The sequence below is a fragment of the Ogataea parapolymorpha genome, chromosome VII, assembly GCF_000187245.1.
Source record: "Ogataea parapolymorpha DL-1 chromosome VII, whole genome shotgun sequence".
Lineage (NCBI taxonomy): Eukaryota > Fungi > Ascomycota > Pichiomycetes > Pichiales > Pichiaceae > Ogataea > Ogataea parapolymorpha.
Window position 1 is genome coordinate 841,923 of NC_027860.1, and position 17,155 is coordinate 859,077.

Here is a 17,155-nt window from a genome sequence, read left to right on the forward strand (position 1 = left end):
TATCATGAGTTCTTCTCCCTTCTTGCGTGTTTGGCAGCCAGATCTATTCAAAGACAAAGTTGCCTTTGTCACTGGCGGCTCGGGCACTATCTGCAAACGTCAGGCCGAAGCGCTTGTCACGTTGGGCTGTTCGGTAGCAATAATCGGCAGAAACTCAGAGAAGGCGACCGCTGCTGCCTCTGAACTGAACCAGATACGAGAGGACGTCCGGGCAATAGGCATCGGAGACTGCGACGTGCGCAAGCTGGACGATCTGGTGCGTGCCGTCAAAAAGACAGTGGACGAGCTGGGTCGGATTGACTTTGTCATCTGTGGGGCGGCTGGGAACTTCATTGCCGACTTCAACTCCCTAAGTGCCAATGCGTTCAAGACTGTCGTGGATATTGATTTGCTGGGCTCGTTCAACACCGTGAAGGCGTGCTACAACGAACTAAAGAAGAACAAGGGCGTAGTGCTTTTCGTGTCTGCAACCTTCCACTACTACGGAGTGCCATTCCAGGCACATGTCGGAGCTGCCAAGGCAGGGATTGACGCTCTCTCCAACGCTCTGGCTGTTGAACTTGGACCGATCGGTGTTCGTGTGAATGCTATTGCTCCTGGCGCAATTGGCAACACAGAGGGGTATAGGAAGCTTTCTTCGGGGTCTCCAATGCAAAAAAAGATCCCGCTACAGAAGCTGGGCTCTACAGACGACATTGCGCAGGCCACCATCTTCCTATTCAGCAATGCTGCGCAGTACATCACCGGCACTGTGCAGATAGTCGACGGGGGATTCTGGCACATGGGGCCCCTTGTGACCACCGAGTTGTATCCGGAACAACTACTGAAACGGCTTGCTCGCGAGCCCAAACTGTGAGAATCGTGATCATGTAGTTTTTTTTAATGAATCATGACCGTGACTATTTCCGCTACTCAATCAATCCCCGTATATTCGGTATTTGATTTTTTTTTTTACCTCGGGGACAAATCAAACTCCGAGCATGATATATATGGTGCATTTGCCCAGTCGTTTTCCTAATGGCATCTTCTCTCTCATCATTTGAGACCAAGACGACGGTACCTCCGTCTCGGATTGGGACATTCTTCGATGACGTGCTCGCAAATTTCCACCCCATCTACTTCGTCATCAATATGGGACTGGGTATCACAAGCTTGGTGATGTACAACTTTCCGATCGAGCAGGTCCGTGTGGGGATGAGATACATGGGCATCGTGTACTTTTTCATTGATCTCGTTGCATTTATCATCATCCACGCTCTTTTTTTCCTGCGCTACTTTGTGCTATTCAACCGCTACGACCGTGTCTCATTTTGGGGGCTGCTCAAAGACCACCGACTCAGCGTGTTCCTTGGAGCAGAGGTCATGGGGTTCGGCTCGTTGATCAACATGATCCGATATTTGAGGCCAGAATGGACGCTTTTCACGTACACGCTCTGGTGGATCCAGGTAGCTCTCAGTCTGTTTTGTGCCTGGGGAGTCACGTTTCTAATGATGGCCGTGAACAACCTCGATGCAAGCGATCTCAACGCCACCATTCTTCTCCCCGTTGTCACCCTGACAGTTGCTTCTTCCACGGGCTCTATTGTGAGCGGCAAACTCGACTCTGCCAGCTGGAAGCTTTCTTCCGAGATCGTCACATTCATGCTCTTAAGCAACGCTCTTCTGCTTGCTTTCCCGCTCCTATCTGTCTATTTTTACAAACTACTCACATCAGGCCTGCCCTCAAAATCTAGCATCTACTCATGTTTCATCCCTATCGGCATGCTGGGACAGGGTGCGTTTGCCATGCTGCTCAATTTCCAACAATTGGCCGATCTCCTCCAAAACGAGCCAGCACTCATCAAGGTCACAGCCTTGCTCAGCCAAGAGTCTCTGCAAGTAGTGGCGGCACTGCTTCAGCTTGGATCCGTCTACGTGGCCATGTCTCTCGTTTCAATGGGCATCTGCGTTACCATGATAGCCATTTTCGGGGTTCTTAAATACGGCCTCATACATAGCTGGTCAAAGACGCTTTGGGCATCGACGTTCCCGCTGGGGACCATGGCTATTTCCCAGTCAGAGCTGTACCGCCTTACCGGCTGGCTGGGCTTCCAAATCACAAGCACCATTTACTCATTTGCATTGATCGCAGTCACAACATATTGTCTGCTAAATACCTGCATTTTCGAAATACCTATTCGAAAGCATGACGTTTGATCACTCCTCGAAGCGTGAGAGTCCAGAAGCCCTGACAGGTTCTGGACTGTCAAAAATGTACTCATAATACTCCTCCTCTTCACCATTAGCATTATGCCGGAACCGCTTCTCCATGCGCGGGAGCCGTGCCTCTGCGGCAGCCACCTGTGCATCTGTACCGTGTTTGCGCTCAAACAATATTAATGCATCTATTATCTGCTTCTTCTTTGCACCCTCTGTAGTGTCAATCGTTCTGTTGAAAACCTCGCGACAACGGTCTTTGGCTTCCGGTGTGACCTCGAACTGGAACTCGTCGTCTCCTGTTTCTTTTAGGCGGCGCACAAACTCGTCAACTTGTTGCTGCGTCGGGACTTTTAGCTCCATCAGACACCGTTGTACAAGACTTCTCGCGTCGCCTTCGGTAAGCTGTATTATGCGGTCCCTGATCTTTCTGGCGTTGTCGTAGTTGCGCTCCTCCATCTCGTACTCGTAATATGCTTCCAGCACCTTTTTCTTCTCGTTCATGGATAAACTGTCCTCCTCGGACGCCAACTCGTAAATTGCAACACAGCGAGCCCTGTCCCCCAAATCTGCCTCTAGCGAAGCAAAGTCAATCCAGTTGGAACCATCGCGGGGATGCAGCTCTACCAGTTTCGTGTACACCATCCGCACACGGTCAAATTCGCGAAGCTGCGTCTCCAGGTCGATGTAGTACCTCATAGCTTTTATATCACCGCACAGTCCAATACACCGTCCTAGCACCTTCCGGGCAGCAGCCAGTTGGCCCTGCCGAAGCTCGAACTCTGCATACATCACCCATATGCGCGAAAAAGTGAAACTTTTGTGAGGAATGAGCGAGATCAGTTTCCGGTATAGCTCTCTGGTTTTTTCAACGTCTCTTTTTTCGCTCCATATTAAATACTTCATCCAGAGATAGATATAGCTGAGCCATCCGCTTTTCAACACACTCGATGGCATCGTACCTGTTGCCTCCTGTAGTTTGCGCTCGTATTGTTTTTCGTCAAAAATTGGCTCCACAAGCTTCAAATACACCCACCATGTATCGTAGTCATGCGGTTTGCTTGCCAGCTCCTGCTCGTAAACAGCCATCCGCTTGCTTACCACTGACGTCTCAATCGACTCTTTCTGGCCATGCTGTTTTTCAAATTGCGTGTAGTCGGCGCGCAGCTCGACCTTCTCCTTTTCTGGCAAATGCTCAAACCCGTAATCGAAAAGCAGCTTCGCCTGCTCCCAGTTTTTCATCGATATCTCGAACTGTATCCACGAATAAATGATCTTTGCGTCCAATATGCCTTTTTGTCGCAAAGCTTCGACTCCAAGTCTGTAAACGTTACGGACATTGACCTCATCTCCGTGCTCTTTCTCAAACTCCGCCCATTGGATCCAGGTTGCAGAGCCGGGATGCATCACCACAAATTTCTCAAAAAGCAGTCTGGCATTCTGAAACTCGTTGTACCGAGTTTCAAAACGAATATAGTGCTCCCACACCTCTGGGCCCGGCTTCCACTGTAGCCAATTCTCGAATATTTGGCGTGTTCCTACAACATCCCCAACAGACTCTTCCACTGTGACGTATTGGTACCACAATTTGTCCACACGAGGAAGAAGCCTCGTTGCCCTGTCCAGAAGGTTTCTGGCGTGGTTGATGTTCTTGCCCTTCAGCTCTGTCTGGATGTATCTGATCCATAAAGGTACTTGTTTATGATCGACTTCGAGCGCGCGCTCAAATATTGAACGTGCTCTCGCGTAGTCCTTCTGGTCAATCTCAAACTGTGCGTACCGCATCCACTGGCCAAAATCGAACCGCTTTACACGCAGAGCTTTCTCGTACTCTGTTCTTTTCCGGCCTTGGTACTCCCTCAGCTCTTCCAAGTCCTGAATCTGGATCTTGGCCGGCTGCACAGGTTTCTGTCTCTTCTCATACGCCTCAGCCATCAGCTGAGATGCCGAGACCTGCTGCTCAGCAAATTTGGGTTCCTCAGACATGTAGATATAATGTAAAATTATTTTTTTTTGTGAAATATTTACTCCAAACGCGCATGTCTCTCTTTGAGGGCCATCGATTCCTTATAATACAGTCCAGCGAGCTGTCTGCAACCAAGGCAGAGAATTTGAAAAAACAGATTATTAGCACTGGGTACAATGAGGATGGTGGCATCTTGATTAAGCGGAATTCTGACTTGATTCCAATATCTAATGAGAAACTGGTAAAAGTCACGCTGATAGTATCGAACACAATAGATTTTGTGGAATACCAGCTCGCGGAAGAATTGATGATCCCTGTTGTGCGAGATGCGTGGGTGGTAGACTCAATTGCTGCGAATCTGATAGAAACATTGCGATCGTATTCACCTGATCCCAAATACTTCCTTAGCAGTGTAAGTATATGTTGCGCAGCCTCGATTTGCAAAGGCGACAAGGAGGCCCTTTTCAGCGCCGTGCGCTCCTTTGGTGGAATACACACAGACCACCTGTCCCGAAGAACAACCCATCTGATTGCCCTCGACACAGACGACGACATATGCCGTATGGCTATCGCGTTCAACCAGGCATGTGAGCGGGACGTCATTGCGATCGTGAGACCGGAATGGCTTCTGGACAGTATAATATCCAAACGCAAACTCGAGGAAGACAAATACCGCGTCGGCTCTAAGGATCGATCCCCAGAGCCGGCGACTTCTGTTTTGTTTAAAGGACGGACTTTTTTTCTGGATGATGATTTTAATATCTCGAGCCGAGTGAGCTCTAGCCTGAAAACACTTATAGAACAACACGGGGGCAAGGTAGATTCTGAAGATCGGGCAAACACTTACATTGGGAAGTATCGAGCTGGCGATATGTACCAGCTCGCCATTGACGAGAAATGGCCTATTGGAAACCTGAATTGGCTGTTTTGGATGCTATTACACGAGGAGTGGATCACTCCAGGTAAAATAATGCTCCACTATCCATATCCAAGAGAGGCGTTAGAAGGGATGGATAGGGTAGTGGTTTCGGTCACGCATTATAGCGGAGACTCACGCCTGTATTTACAGCAGCTGGTGGAAATCATGGGCGGAACATTTACAAAAAATCTTCGACAATTCACCACCACACATCTGCTTGTCGCAAAACCAACGGGCGAAAAATACAAATACGCACAAGAATGGAACATCAAATGCCTGAATCATTTGTGGCTCGAAGAAAGTTATGCTAAATGGGAGCTCCAAGACGATTCTGACCCCCGGTACTTGAAGTTTGGGGACCAGGTGGACGTTGCACATGCTGTTGGTCATACAAGCTTGGATGTTGGATTGACTAGTAGCCAGAACACGCGGATCGATTCTCAAAATGTGTCTAGCTCACTTGAAATGCCACGCAAAAAGGCTAAGCCAAACAGCAAACCGTACAACATCGTTGCAATACTGACCGGTTGCGATAAGGAGTTCAGTGCTTCCGATCTCCGAAATCTCAACAAAGTGGGTATTAAAGTTGTTGAACAGCCAACAAACTCCCTCAATTGCATCATTGCTCCTGGCATTCTTCGAACGGAAAAGTTTCTCAAGTCGTTGAGCAAGAGCCCGAAATATTTACTTACGCCGATGTTCCTCATAGATGTTCTCGCTACCGTACACTCGCATAAATTAGACGATTTTGAGCACTTCAAACCACACATTGACAAATATGATTTGTCAAAACATATCAACTTCAAGAAAGACCCCAAGATGAAGGAGATATTTCTGGATCCCTCGCTAGGGGCCCAGAATATCGTCAATCTAATTGAAAATTCCAACTCTAAATTATTCGAGTCGGGAGATTTTTGCGTGTCAGCTACCATTCCAGGCGGGCCAGATCTAATCAGTAGCATTGTGAAGTCTTTTGGTTGCCGGGTATGCCTGATTATCGACAAGAAAACTAAGAGACTGCCGAAAAGGGTAGCAGCTACAAGATACTTACTCTGCGAGGCAAAAGATCAACCCCTGCAGAACCATTTTCGCAAACTGGCTGAGAAGGAGCATTACCGTATAGTGGAGTGGAACTGGGTCGTGATGTCCATATTCAATACCAAGCTAGTGGATAGATTTATAATCGATGAGAACTAAGTTTGATCAGCCAAAAAAAAAAAATCAATATAAAAAATTCAAGCCCGTGCCCGGGTTCGAACCGGGGACCAACAGATTTGCAATCTGCTGCTCTACCACTGAGCTACACGTGCTGAATTCAGAAACGGTTATGCTGCTCGTGAATATGACCAGTCAAGTGAGGATTTCCAGACAACTCGGTGCCTACTCTCCTTATGCTACTCACCACAGGCGTGGATGTCAAACCGCCCCTAAGTTTGAAGTAATCTCATATACTCTTGTAACCCGTAGGAAAACTTTGGCAATCCTCTGCGACAACTTTTTATGTTGCACGATAATATTAATAAGTGAAACTACATGTTTTATATTTTCCTCCTCTTTAATTTTCGACACACATTTCTGCTTCACCATGAGTGGTTTTAGAGGTAACGGATATGGTTATGGATATAACTATAGAGACCCATACTACTCCAGAGGACGCGGGAGAGGTGGATCTTACCCGTACAAGCGGCCCTACAACGATGACGATGCTCCATACGAGTCGAACACATATCCTGAGCCGGCAAACGAAGACTATCGCGGAGACTATCCACGTCGAGGCGGGCCGTATAGGGGATCACACAGACCCCGGGGGCGCGGCAGGGGAAGTTATCGCGGCGGATATAACGAGAATCATCACGACCAGCAATATGACCACTATGAAGAACGTGATGGTGAGTCGCGGCCTAGAAGCAGCGTGTCGCATTCCATGAATGGATCAGGGTCGTCCAGAGAGAACAGCGAATTTTTACATTCCAAGCCGAGCTCGCGAAACGGGGATAGAAGCGAATACGATCGAAAACAGCAGGACTCTTTCGGTACCGAAACAGACCTTACAAGCTCAAACGAAAATCACTGGGTGATACGGCTCAGAGTTTCGGGTGAAACAAAGGCATCGCTGAGCAAATCTTTTGACGAGCTGGACAAAATCAATAAAGTGCTAGCAGAGTCGGCTATAAAACGTCTTCATCTGGAGATGGATGTGGAAAGGTACTCCAGGGCGGGCAGAAGCGAGGACGTACGGTGTAGATTAGCAGAAGAGAAGTTGGAGGCGCTTAACTTCATCTGAGCGGTATGGTATATAACCAGCTGTATTTAATTATGAGAACGCGATGATTCCTTATAATGGCGATTCCTGAAAGAAGTTCGGAGCTGAGCTTTTGAGAACTAATTTTTTGCCTCTTTTTTAAATGCCAGTTCTTCCAACATTTGATAGCAAACTGATTACCGGCCTTATTTACACGGCCACAGCCATTGGGCTGCTGAAAATTGCCTCAAAAATCTATAGCTTCTTCTCACTCATCACGGGTCTGTTCCTTCTCCCTCCTGTTGACTTCAAGGTTTACGGAGCCAAGAAGGGCGCATGGGCTGTGGTGACCGGAGCATCCGAAGGAATTGGACAGGAGTTTGCCAAGCAGCTTGCTTCCAGGGGTCTAAATATTGTGCTGATTTCCAGAACTCAGTCTAAGCTGGAACAAATTGCCACAGATATCGAGACAAAGTACAAGGTGCAAACCAGAGTGGTGGCTGCCGATTGTTCAAAAAACACCCCTGAACTGTACACACTCATCTCCAAGTCGATTGAAGACCTGCCTGTGTCGGTGCTGATCAACAACGTGGGCCGTTCGCACGAAGGCCCTGTTCCTCTTGTTGAGACTCCAGACGAGGAAGTGGAAAACATCCTGGCCATCAACAACTTATTCTTGGTCAAAATGACCAAACTCTCCATTCCTGTTATTGACAAAGCCATTGCGTCCAAGAAGGCCAGCAGGGGTCTTATTGTGAACATTGGTTCATTCGCAGGTCTTTTCCCAACTCCGTACCTCGCCACTTACTCTGGATCAAAGTCGTTCTTGCAAAACTTCTCTCAGGCCTTGTCTGTTGAGCTCAAGAGCCAGAAGATCGACGTCGAGTTGGTTCTGGCCTACTTCGTCACTACTGCTCTCTCAGCCATCAGAAGAAGCTCTTTCTTTATTCCTACTCCAAAAGACTTTGTGGCTGCTACTCTGAGAAACATGGGCAGAAGAGGCGGTGCTCAGGACAGGTTTGCCACTAGCTCTCCGTATCCTTCCCACGCCTTGCTGCAATACGTTGCACATAATACCGTTGGTGTGTATTCCGAGTTCCTTGCCAACACCACCTTCAAGGCAATGAAGGCCACGAGAGCTAAAAGGCTGAAGAAGCTGCAAAAGCAAAAAGAGGCCAAAGCAGAGTAAATCTGGGAGCCGACTCTACGTATGGACTACTACTACATAGTTTGAAGATATGCGGGAGCCATCTTGGACACCACATCCGTGCACCACCAAAAACGTAAACAAACTTTTTCTCTTTTCAGACAGATCACGAAAACGACCATTAGATCAAAGTGGAATTGAGTGTATTAAAGTTACCTAATATACGACGTCCCCAGATCTAGACCTGCCAATATCAAGAGAGACGATAATCAAACCGAGTACTGTGGCATAAGAAACCTTTTGTTGGACCTACATACGCAACTCACGTCCCTTTAAAAAAGTTAATTAGATTACAAAACACCATGGCAGAACTAAACGATTTCGAGAAGCTGGAGAAGATTGGAGAAGGTAAGTAGCTTTACAGAGCCTTGTGGCCTTTATACTAACAGTCCAGGAACCTATGGAGTGGTGTACAAGGCATTAGATACCAAACACAACAACCGCGTAGTGGCACTGAAGAAGATCCGGCTAGAGTCTGAGGACGAGGGAGTGCCATCTACCACCATTCGTGAAATTTCGCTTTTGAAGGAGCTTCGTGATGACAACATTGTTGCTCTGTATGACATTGTGCACTCCAACTCCAACAAGATTTATCTTGTTTTCGAGTTCCTTGATATGGACCTCAAGAAATACATGGAATCCATTCCTGAAGGTGAAGGACTGGGAAACGACATGGTCAAGAAGTTCATGCTTCAACTCGTTCGCGGGCTTTACCACTGCCACGCGCACAGAGTCTTGCATCGGGACTTGAAACCCCAAAATCTGCTGATCGACAAAGAAGGTAATTTGAAGGTCGCCGACTTTGGCCTTGCCAGAGCTTTCGGGGTTCCACTGCGTGCATACACTCACGAGGTTGTCACACTGTGGTACAGAAGCCCTGAGATCCTTCTTGGTGGAAAACAATACTCTACAGGAGTCGACATGTGGTCTATTGGTTGTATCTTTGCCGAGATGTCCAACAGGAAGCCGCTTTTCGCGGGTGATTCTGAAATCGATCAGATATTTAAGATTTTCCGTGTTCTGGGAACACCAACTGAGGAGATCTGGCCAGATGTCACCTATCTCAGCGACTTCAAGCCTAGCTTCCCTAAATGGTCGAAACAGAACTTGGCCGACATCGTTCCTAATCTGGACCCTCATGGTGTTGATCTTTTGGAACAGCTCTTGACATACGATCCTGCTGGAAGAATCAGCGCCAAGAGAGCCCTGATGCACCCATACTTCCAGGAAGACTATGTTCAACCATCCGAATACCCGCAACAATCTGCCATGCAGGTTGACACATCTACCATCTACGTTTGACCGATACCCTAATGAGATCTTCCGTTATATAACCATCGATAACCTGAATAAAAAATCTGCTGTCAAAGCCTTCTGCCTGGCACCAGGGCGAATATGATGCTCAGAACAGCTGTCATCAGCAATATGAGCAACAGCACAAAAATGGAGCGTCGCTTCAGCAAATTCTTCACGAACGGCTCCTTGATGCGCACAAGTCCATTTTTCGATGCGTGGCTCTCGCTGTAGCCCGCAAAATATAGCAAGGGGTCTACCCGGTAGTAGCTGCTTAGCAACAAGTAGAATGCAAAAAAAAACGGCACGACGACGACCCAGCGCACTTGCTTTGGTTGGTAGTCAAGGAAAATAAGAGTATATCCGGTCCAGAAAGCCCCCAATCCAGAAAAAAACGAGCCCAGCATTCTATAGGCTGCTGATTTTGACGTAACGTTTGACAATGCATGATATCGGAGGAAATTAGGGTATGCCTCGTGTTCCATAGCTTTGAAAACAAACTCTCGCGACTCGTCAAAGACCTCTGGATCATCGCGTCCGTCTCTTTGAACGGCCTGGATCACTCTTTCCACCATTTCTGGAGGTATCACTATTTTCTTGGGCGAGCTATCAAGGAAGTAGGTACGCACTATATTCTGTGCAGATTGATTAAGTTTCTCGCGTGTGGCAAAATGACTGTCCTTGAATGGCTTCTCACGAGGAAGCAGATCCTGCTGTATCATGGTCTCAATCATTTGAGGATTGATTGTAGACACTCTCTTGGCAGAATTTGATTCTCTTGAGGTATCCTTTGAGTTGTCATCGCTCGGAGTCTGTGATTTTCGTTTCAGCTCATCGATTTTCGCGTTCACCAACGGATCGCTCGATCGCACACTACTTTCTCCCCGCAGGAAAGCGGACATTCTGCGGGAATCGGACTCCTCAAGGAGATTGTTGCGCATGAGCAGGTCCAACAGTAGCGATGAGGACTTTGAGTCTCTGCTGCTGGTATTAGACTGTCTATTAGACTGAGGAGTCTGCTGCCTTAAAGGAGTGCTCTGTCCGGGGGCAGAGTTAAAAGTCTGGTCGGCATTTCGTATTCTCTCGTTAACAGCCAGTGACTGTTTGAGCCCCTTGACATAGGCCTTACAAAGACCCATATGCTGCACTGTGTCGATCCAAAAGTCCAAATAGTCTATATTTCTCTGCTCATCTCTCATGTAGACATAGAACGACCACAGATCAACGGGAGACTGAGTTCTGCGGTTGAGAATTTCAAAGAGCGTTGGCCATCTGTTCACAGACTGCTTTTCCGATTGTAAGGTGTCCACCTCCAGCTTCGAGACCACCTTCTGCTCCAGATCATCGGCCCTAACAAAATTAGACGAAGTGTTGGGCCCTGACAGCCTTTGCGGGTTCGCATTGGACAAAGCCATTGTAGAAAAAGGCCAAAATGAGGGTTTCTTTGAATGGTAATCCAGCAGGCCAACACAGAAAATTAGCACCAGACACACCCACCAACTTTATCTGTTTACGCAAATGGCTGGGTTTTAAAAATTCCAAAACAGAGAACGCTTTCAAACATCACACCCGTGCACCGCATATTGAATATTTTGGGCCCCAGCGTCTAGGAGGAACTATAAATCACTCCCCTTTTCTTTCATACCACATCTGAAGACTACTTTGCTAACGATCATCCACAGATAGTACAGCATGCCTATTGAACTTCTGCTCTCGCCGGTGATGAGACCGGTGGTTCTCGCCAAATCGGTTCTCTTCCACCCTCACCGTCGCTCTTCGCGGTATGTTCCACATATTATCGATTTGGATGAGGACAACTGCTCTGAATTTGCCGTGAGAAGACGGTTCGGAACAGGATCCAAGATATTCGATGTCTACGATACTAAAGCTGAGGGCTCTGGTCCTTTGGGCCCAACCGAGGCCTCCAAAAGACTCTTTTGGTTCGTGAGATCGAGAGCGGTTAAGGGTGCATACAAGATGTATAACTCGGAAATTCTGGGTACAGGGCCTAACGGCGAGGACGAACCTTGCGCTGCATTGAGAGCCGGTTTGAGATCAAACATTCTTCTTATCAGAGCCCCTGATGTGCCCGTGACCGAGCTTGGATGGCACATCATCAACCATCGAGTGGACGCATTAGACCAGTACAGAATGTTCACTTTAGCTGACGGTGCCACTTATCAGTGGACGACCGAGGGTAAGTTCTTGGAGAGGGTGAGAAATGTGGGTGAGAAGGAATCGGAGGTTAGAGAGAGAATCGGACAGGTGATTCCTGCCGGAGCGTCTGGATTCACCGTTAAGGTTGACGAGTCCAAGATCCCTAAAGAGCTGGCTCTTGCCTCTGCCCTGTGCTCGTACGTTGACCACTGGAACACCAATCTTGCTGTCGGTGGTATCTACTATGCTAGAAAGTACTCGCATGTGAGATGGAAGAGAGACTAGGCTAGTTGACTCACAGTCTTCGTTTTTTTAGGTTTTTACAAATTAATAGAAGTCCCCCCCCTGATGATATCCTTCTAGTGTCCGGAAATATCCAGATCGCGTAAATCCGGAAACCGCGGATTCTTCGTACACGACCCTCCTCATCTAAAATATTTTCAGTCGAAAATTTTTCGAAAATCAGTCATCATGTCCCTCAGAATTCTTGCCAGACATTGGCGTATGCCAAAGCTGGCCCCTCTGAAGACCAGCTTGGCTAGAACCTATGCCTCACAGGTTGAGAAAGCATCGACGTATGCGGGCGCTGGCATTCTATCTGGTTTCACTGGAGAAAATGCACATCATTTAGTGGATGTTTCCCGCGTTTTAGTGATTGGCTCTGGAGGATTGTCTATTGGACAAGCGGGAGAGTTTGACTATTCCGGTTCCCAAGCCATTAAAGCTCTGAAGGAGGCCAACAAGCAATCCATCTTGATTAACCCTAATATTGCTACCAACCAGACTTCGCATGCCCTTGCCGACGAGATCTACTATCTCCCAGTGACTCCTGAGTACATTACGTATATCATTGAAAGGGAAAGGCCGGACGGAGTGCTGCTCACTTTCGGAGGCCAGACTGGTCTGAACGTTGGTGTTCAGTTGGAAAAAATGGGTATTTTCAAAAAATACGGTGTCAAGGTTCTTGGGACTCCAATCAAAACTTTGGAGACCTCTGAGGACAGAGACTTGTTTGCTCAGGCGCTGAATGAGATCAATATCCCAATTGCCGAGTCCATTGCTGTTGAAACTGTTGACGATGCTCTTGCTGCTGCGGACAAAATTGGGTATCCTATTATTGTCAGATCTGCCTACGCTCTGGGAGGTCTTGGATCTGGTTTTGCTTCCAATGAGACCGAACTGAGAAATCTTGCTTCGCAATCGCTTTCGCTGGCTCCTCAGATTCTTGTTGAGAAGTCTTTGAAAGGGTGGAAAGAGGTCGAGTACGAGGTGGTCAGAGACAGAGTTGGAAACTGCATCACTGTCTGTAATATGGAGAATTTCGACCCATTGGGAATCCACACTGGAGACTCGATTGTGGTTGCTCCTTCTCAGACGCTTTCTGACGAGGAATACCACATGCTCAGATCTGCTGCCATCAAGATTATCCGTCACCTTGGCGTTGTTGGAGAATGTAATGTGCAATATGCTTTGCAACCAGATGGGCTGGATTACAGAGTCATTGAGGTGAATGCTCGTTTGTCCAGATCGTCAGCCTTGGCTTCCAAGGCTACCGGATATCCTTTGGCATACACTGCTGCCAAGATTGCTCTTGGCTACACTCTGCCAGAACTGCCTAACCCTGTCACCAAGACCACCAGTGCCAACTTCGAGCCTTCTCTCGACTACATGGTTACCAAGATCCCAAGATGGGATCTGTCGAAGTTCCAGCACGTCAAGAGAGACATTGGTTCCTCGATGAAGTCTGTTGGAGAGGTGATGGCCATTGGACGCAATTTCGAGGAGTCATTCCAGAAGGCCATCAGACAGGTGGACCCTTCGTTCATTGGATTCCAGGGAGCCAAGTTTGACGACCTTGACCACGCTCTGTCGCACCCTACCGACAGAAGATGGCTTGCTGTTGGCCAAGCCCTGTTGCACGAGAACTACACCGTTGACAGAGTGCACGAGCTATCGAAAATTGACAAATGGTTCCTATACAAGCTCAACAACATTGTCGAGATGCAAAAGGAATTGGAGGCTATTGGCTCGCTGTTCGGTGTGACCCAGGACGTGATGAGCCGCGCCAAGAAGCTCGGATTTTCGGACAAGCAGATTGCTCTTGCTGTTGGCTCGACAGAGCTGGAAGTGCGTGCTAGAAGAAAGTCATTTGGCATCACTCCGTTCGTGAAGAAGATCGATACGCTCGCCGCTGAGTTCCCTGCCGACACGAACTACCTTTACACTACCTACAATGCCACGTCGCACGACGTCAAATTTGACGAGTTCGGAACCATGGTCTTGGGATCGGGTGTCTACCGTATTGGTTCGTCTGTTGAATTCGATTGGTGTGCTGTTTCCGCCGCCCGTGCTCTGAGAGAGGCTGGCAAGAAGACCGTCATGGTCAACTACAACCCAGAGACCGTGTCGACCGACTTCGATGAGGTCGACAGACTGTACTTCGAAGAGCTTTCCTTTGAGAGAGTCATGGACATTTACGAGCTGGAGAACGCTAAGGGTCTGGTTGTTTCCGTTGGAGGCCAGCTTCCGCAGAACATTGCACTCAAGCTACAACAACAGGGCGCCAAGGTTCTCGGAACCAACCCTGAGGACATCGACAAGGCCGAAGACAGACACAAGTTCAGCAGCATTCTGGACTCCATCAACGTCGACCAGCCAGCCTGGAAAGAGCTCACGTCCGTTGAGGAGGCCGAGAACTTCGCCAATGAGGTCGGCTACCCGGTTCTTGTGAGACCTTCGTACGTTCTTTCTGGTGCTGCCATGTCGGTTATTCGCTCGGAATCTGAGCTCGAACAGAAACTCACGAACGCTGCAGACGTTTCTGCGGAACATCCTGTCGTGATTTCAAAATTCATCGAAGGTGCGCAGGAAATTGACATCGACGCTGTGGCCTCCCATGGAAAAGTCCTGGTGCACGCTGTCTCAGAGCACGTCGAGAACGCCGGAATCCATTCCGGTGACGCTACCCTGGTGCTGCCTCCACAAGGTCTCGACCAGGAGACCATGGATAGACTGAAGGAGATTGCCGACAAGGTTGCTGCTGCATGGAATATCACTGGGCCATTCAACATGCAAATTATCAAGGCCGAGAACCCAACCACTGGAAAGCCAGACCTCAAAGTCATCGAGTGTAACATCCGTGCCTCGAGATCGTTCCCATTCGTTTCGAAGGTGCTGGGCGTCAACTTCATCGATGTCGCCGTCAAGGCATTGCTGGATAGCAATGTTCCTGCTCCAGTCGACCTGATGAAAAAATCCTACAACTACGTTGCTACCAAGGTGCCGCAATTTTCTTTCACCAGATTGGCTGGTGCAGACCCCTTCTTGGGTGTCGAAATGGCATCTACCGGAGAAGTCGCCTGTTTCGGAGACAACGTGGTTGACGCATACTGGACCTCGATCCTCTCGACCATGAATTTCCACGTGCCTAAACCACCTGCTGGTATTCTTTTTGGAGGAGACTTGTCGAACGACAACCTCGGCAATGTGGCCAAGAGACTGAGTCCGCTCGGATACAAGTTCTACGTTGCCTCTCCTTCCGTTGCCAACTACCTTAGCAAATATGTCGATAGTCCCGTTGAGGTGATTGAATTCCCTAAGGAAAATAAGAGAGAACTGAGGGAGGTGTTCCAGAAGTACGACATCAAGTGCGTCTTCAACCTTGCCAAGGAGCGGGCCGAGAGTCTGCTGGATGAGGACTACGTCATGCGGAGAAACGCCATCGACTTTGCCATCCCACTCTTCAACGAGCCACAGACTTCGCTGCTGTTCTCTCAGTGTCTCGCTGAAAAACTGCCAGCTCTGTTGGCCAACCAGGCGAAGTCCGAGGTGGTGATTCCTTCAGAGGTGAAGAGATGGAGTGAGTTCATTGGTGGCAAGCCTGTCTAATGACCGCATATAGTGACCAAATAATACAATAAATTAGACTGCTGGAAAAATAATTAATAAGCCCAAATAGCAAGGGCCAAGACCGGAGCTAAGATCTGCAATTTTTTTGGTCGATATATATGGATAATAATACAGCAGAAAATTATACTATGTACAATTAAGGATGGGTGTTTGCGGATCCAAGGAAGGAGAATCCCCTCCACCAAACGCTCCAGTATCCAATGGGGCAGTGACGACCGTTGAGAAACAACAAGCCACTCAAAGCAAAAATAAACCAAAGCAGGAAGTCAAAATGCTTTTGCTAGGGTCTGGAGAGTCCGGTAAAAGCACTGTTCTCAAACAAATCAAAATTCTTCACCAGGATGGGTTTTCCAAGCGTGAACTCTACGATTTTAAGCCTTTTGTATTCAAAAACATAATCGAATGTGCGCAATCCCTGGTCCGGGCCATTAAGCAGTTCAACGCCGAGTCCGAACTGAAATCGCTTACGCCTCAGCAGCTAGATGCCATTGATGCCTATGAAACTGCCATGGACGATACTACAGAGCAGTTTAATGTGGAAGTGGCCAGCCTTATCAAGAAGCTGATCAAAGAACCGGTGGTGAACAAGCTGCTGGAAGAGAAACGCAACGAATTCTACATTTTGGATTCCGCTCAGTATTTCTTTGACAACATCGACCGCATTTTTGCCGAAAACTACCTTCCAAGCGTGGAGGATGTGCTCAGGACTAGGAAACAGACCTCCGGAATTTACGACACCAAGTTCCAGCTTGAGGACATCGACATCCATCTCTACGACGTGGGTGGACAGAGGTCAGAAAGAAAGAAGTGGATCCACTGTTTTGACAACGTTACTGTGATCATGTTCTGTGTTGCGCTATCCGAGTACGATCAGGTCCTCCTGGAGTCGAGCAGCCAGAACAGATTGGAGGAGTCTCTGAATCTGTTTGACTCTGTGGTCAACTCAATGTGGTTCCGGCGCACATCTATCGTTCTGTGCCTGAACAAAATTGATGTCTTTATTGAGAAGTTGCCACGCTCGCCGCTCGAAAACTACTTCCCCGACTACGTTGGTGGAAACGATGTGAACAAAGCTGTCAAGTACATTCTCTGGCGATTCCGTCAGCTCAACCGTTCCAACGTTAACATCATGCCGTACGTTACGCAGGCAACTGACACCAACAACATGAAGCTGGCTTTTGCAGTGGTGAAGGAAACGATTATTCACAATGCCTTGATGGACAGTGGAATACTGCAGGCGTGATTATGCTATGTAAAAAAAAAATA

The 17,155-nt window shown here is 48.1% G+C and overlaps 11 protein-coding genes and 1 non-coding gene across 12 annotated transcripts; 9 read left to right on the forward strand and 3 right to left on the reverse strand.

The window, feature by feature from the left end:
• Positions 1-4: 4 nt before the first annotated feature.
• On the forward strand, positions 5-856 carry HPODL_02860 (Peroxisomal 2,4-dienoyl-CoA reductase SPS19; the record flags this gene model as incomplete). Its single annotated transcript, XM_014077183.1, has 1 exon — positions 5-856. One exon carries the CDS (start codon positions 5-7, stop codon positions 854-856), a length of 852 nt encoding a protein of 283 aa, XP_013932658.1.
• Positions 857-1,017: 161 nt separating this feature from the next.
• Positions 1,018-2,196, forward strand: HPODL_05350 (putative membrane protein; the record flags this gene model as incomplete). Its single annotated transcript, XM_014077184.1, has 1 exon — positions 1,018-2,196. The coding sequence occupies one exon, from the start codon at positions 1,018-1,020 to the stop codon at positions 2,194-2,196; it is 1,179 nt and encodes a 392-aa protein (XP_013932659.1).
• On the reverse strand, positions 2,197-4,182 carry HPODL_02862 (Pre-mRNA-splicing factor CLF1; the record flags this gene model as incomplete). Its single annotated transcript, XM_014077185.1, has 1 exon — positions 2,197-4,182. The coding sequence occupies one exon, from the start codon at positions 4,180-4,182 to the stop codon at positions 2,197-2,199; it is 1,986 nt and encodes a 661-aa protein (XP_013932660.1).
• Positions 4,183-4,235: 53 nt separating this feature from the next.
• On the forward strand, positions 4,236-6,278 carry HPODL_02863 (BRCT-containing protein 1; the record flags this gene model as incomplete). The annotated part of the gene is made up of 1 exon (XM_014077186.1): positions 4,236-6,278. One exon carries the CDS (start codon positions 4,236-4,238, stop codon positions 6,276-6,278), a length of 2,043 nt encoding a protein of 680 aa, XP_013932661.1.
• Positions 6,279-6,319: 41 nt separating this feature from the next.
• On the reverse strand, positions 6,320-6,391 carry HPODL_05458. The gene has a single exon. It is a non-coding gene; the product is annotated as a tRNA-Cys (tRNA).
• Positions 6,392-6,666: 275 nt separating this feature from the next.
• HPODL_05351 (uncharacterized protein) lies at positions 6,667-7,365 on the forward strand (the record flags this gene model as incomplete). The annotated part of the gene is made up of 1 exon (XM_014077187.1): positions 6,667-7,365. One exon carries the CDS (start codon positions 6,667-6,669, stop codon positions 7,363-7,365), a length of 699 nt encoding a protein of 232 aa, XP_013932662.1.
• Positions 7,366-7,486: 121 nt separating this feature from the next.
• Positions 7,487-8,512, forward strand: HPODL_05352 (Very-long-chain 3-oxoacyl-CoA reductase; the record flags this gene model as incomplete). The annotated part of the gene is made up of 1 exon (XM_014077188.1): positions 7,487-8,512. One exon carries the CDS (start codon positions 7,487-7,489, stop codon positions 8,510-8,512), a length of 1,026 nt encoding a protein of 341 aa, XP_013932663.1.
• Positions 8,513-8,832: 320 nt separating this feature from the next.
• HPODL_02864 (Cyclin-dependent kinase 1) lies at positions 8,833-9,832 on the forward strand (the record flags this gene model as incomplete). The annotated part of the gene is made up of 2 exons (XM_014077189.1): positions 8,833-8,878; positions 8,925-9,832. 2 exons carry the CDS (start codon positions 8,833-8,835, stop codon positions 9,830-9,832), a joined length of 954 nt encoding a protein of 317 aa, XP_013932664.1.
• A 62-nt stretch (positions 9,833-9,894) lies between these two features.
• On the reverse strand, positions 9,895-11,238 carry HPODL_02865 (Protein involved in bud site selection during bipolar budding; the record flags this gene model as incomplete). The annotated part of the gene is made up of 1 exon (XM_014077190.1): positions 9,895-11,238. The coding sequence occupies one exon, from the start codon at positions 11,236-11,238 to the stop codon at positions 9,895-9,897; it is 1,344 nt and encodes a 447-aa protein (XP_013932665.1).
• Positions 11,239-11,515: 277 nt separating this feature from the next.
• HPODL_02866 (uncharacterized protein) lies at positions 11,516-12,265 on the forward strand (the record flags this gene model as incomplete). Its single annotated transcript, XM_014077191.1, has 1 exon — positions 11,516-12,265. The coding sequence occupies one exon, from the start codon at positions 11,516-11,518 to the stop codon at positions 12,263-12,265; it is 750 nt and encodes a 249-aa protein (XP_013932666.1).
• Positions 12,266-12,451: 186 nt separating this feature from the next.
• Positions 12,452-15,868, forward strand: HPODL_02867 (Carbamoyl-phosphate synthase arginine-specific large chain; the record flags this gene model as incomplete). The annotated part of the gene is made up of 1 exon (XM_014077192.1): positions 12,452-15,868. The coding sequence occupies one exon, from the start codon at positions 12,452-12,454 to the stop codon at positions 15,866-15,868; it is 3,417 nt and encodes a 1,138-aa protein (XP_013932667.1).
• Positions 15,869-16,031: 163 nt separating this feature from the next.
• On the forward strand, positions 16,032-17,132 carry HPODL_02868 (Guanine nucleotide-binding protein alpha-3 subunit; the record flags this gene model as incomplete). Its single annotated transcript, XM_014077193.1, has 1 exon — positions 16,032-17,132. The coding sequence occupies one exon, from the start codon at positions 16,032-16,034 to the stop codon at positions 17,130-17,132; it is 1,101 nt and encodes a 366-aa protein (XP_013932668.1).
• Between the last annotated feature and the right edge of the window lie 23 nt (positions 17,133-17,155).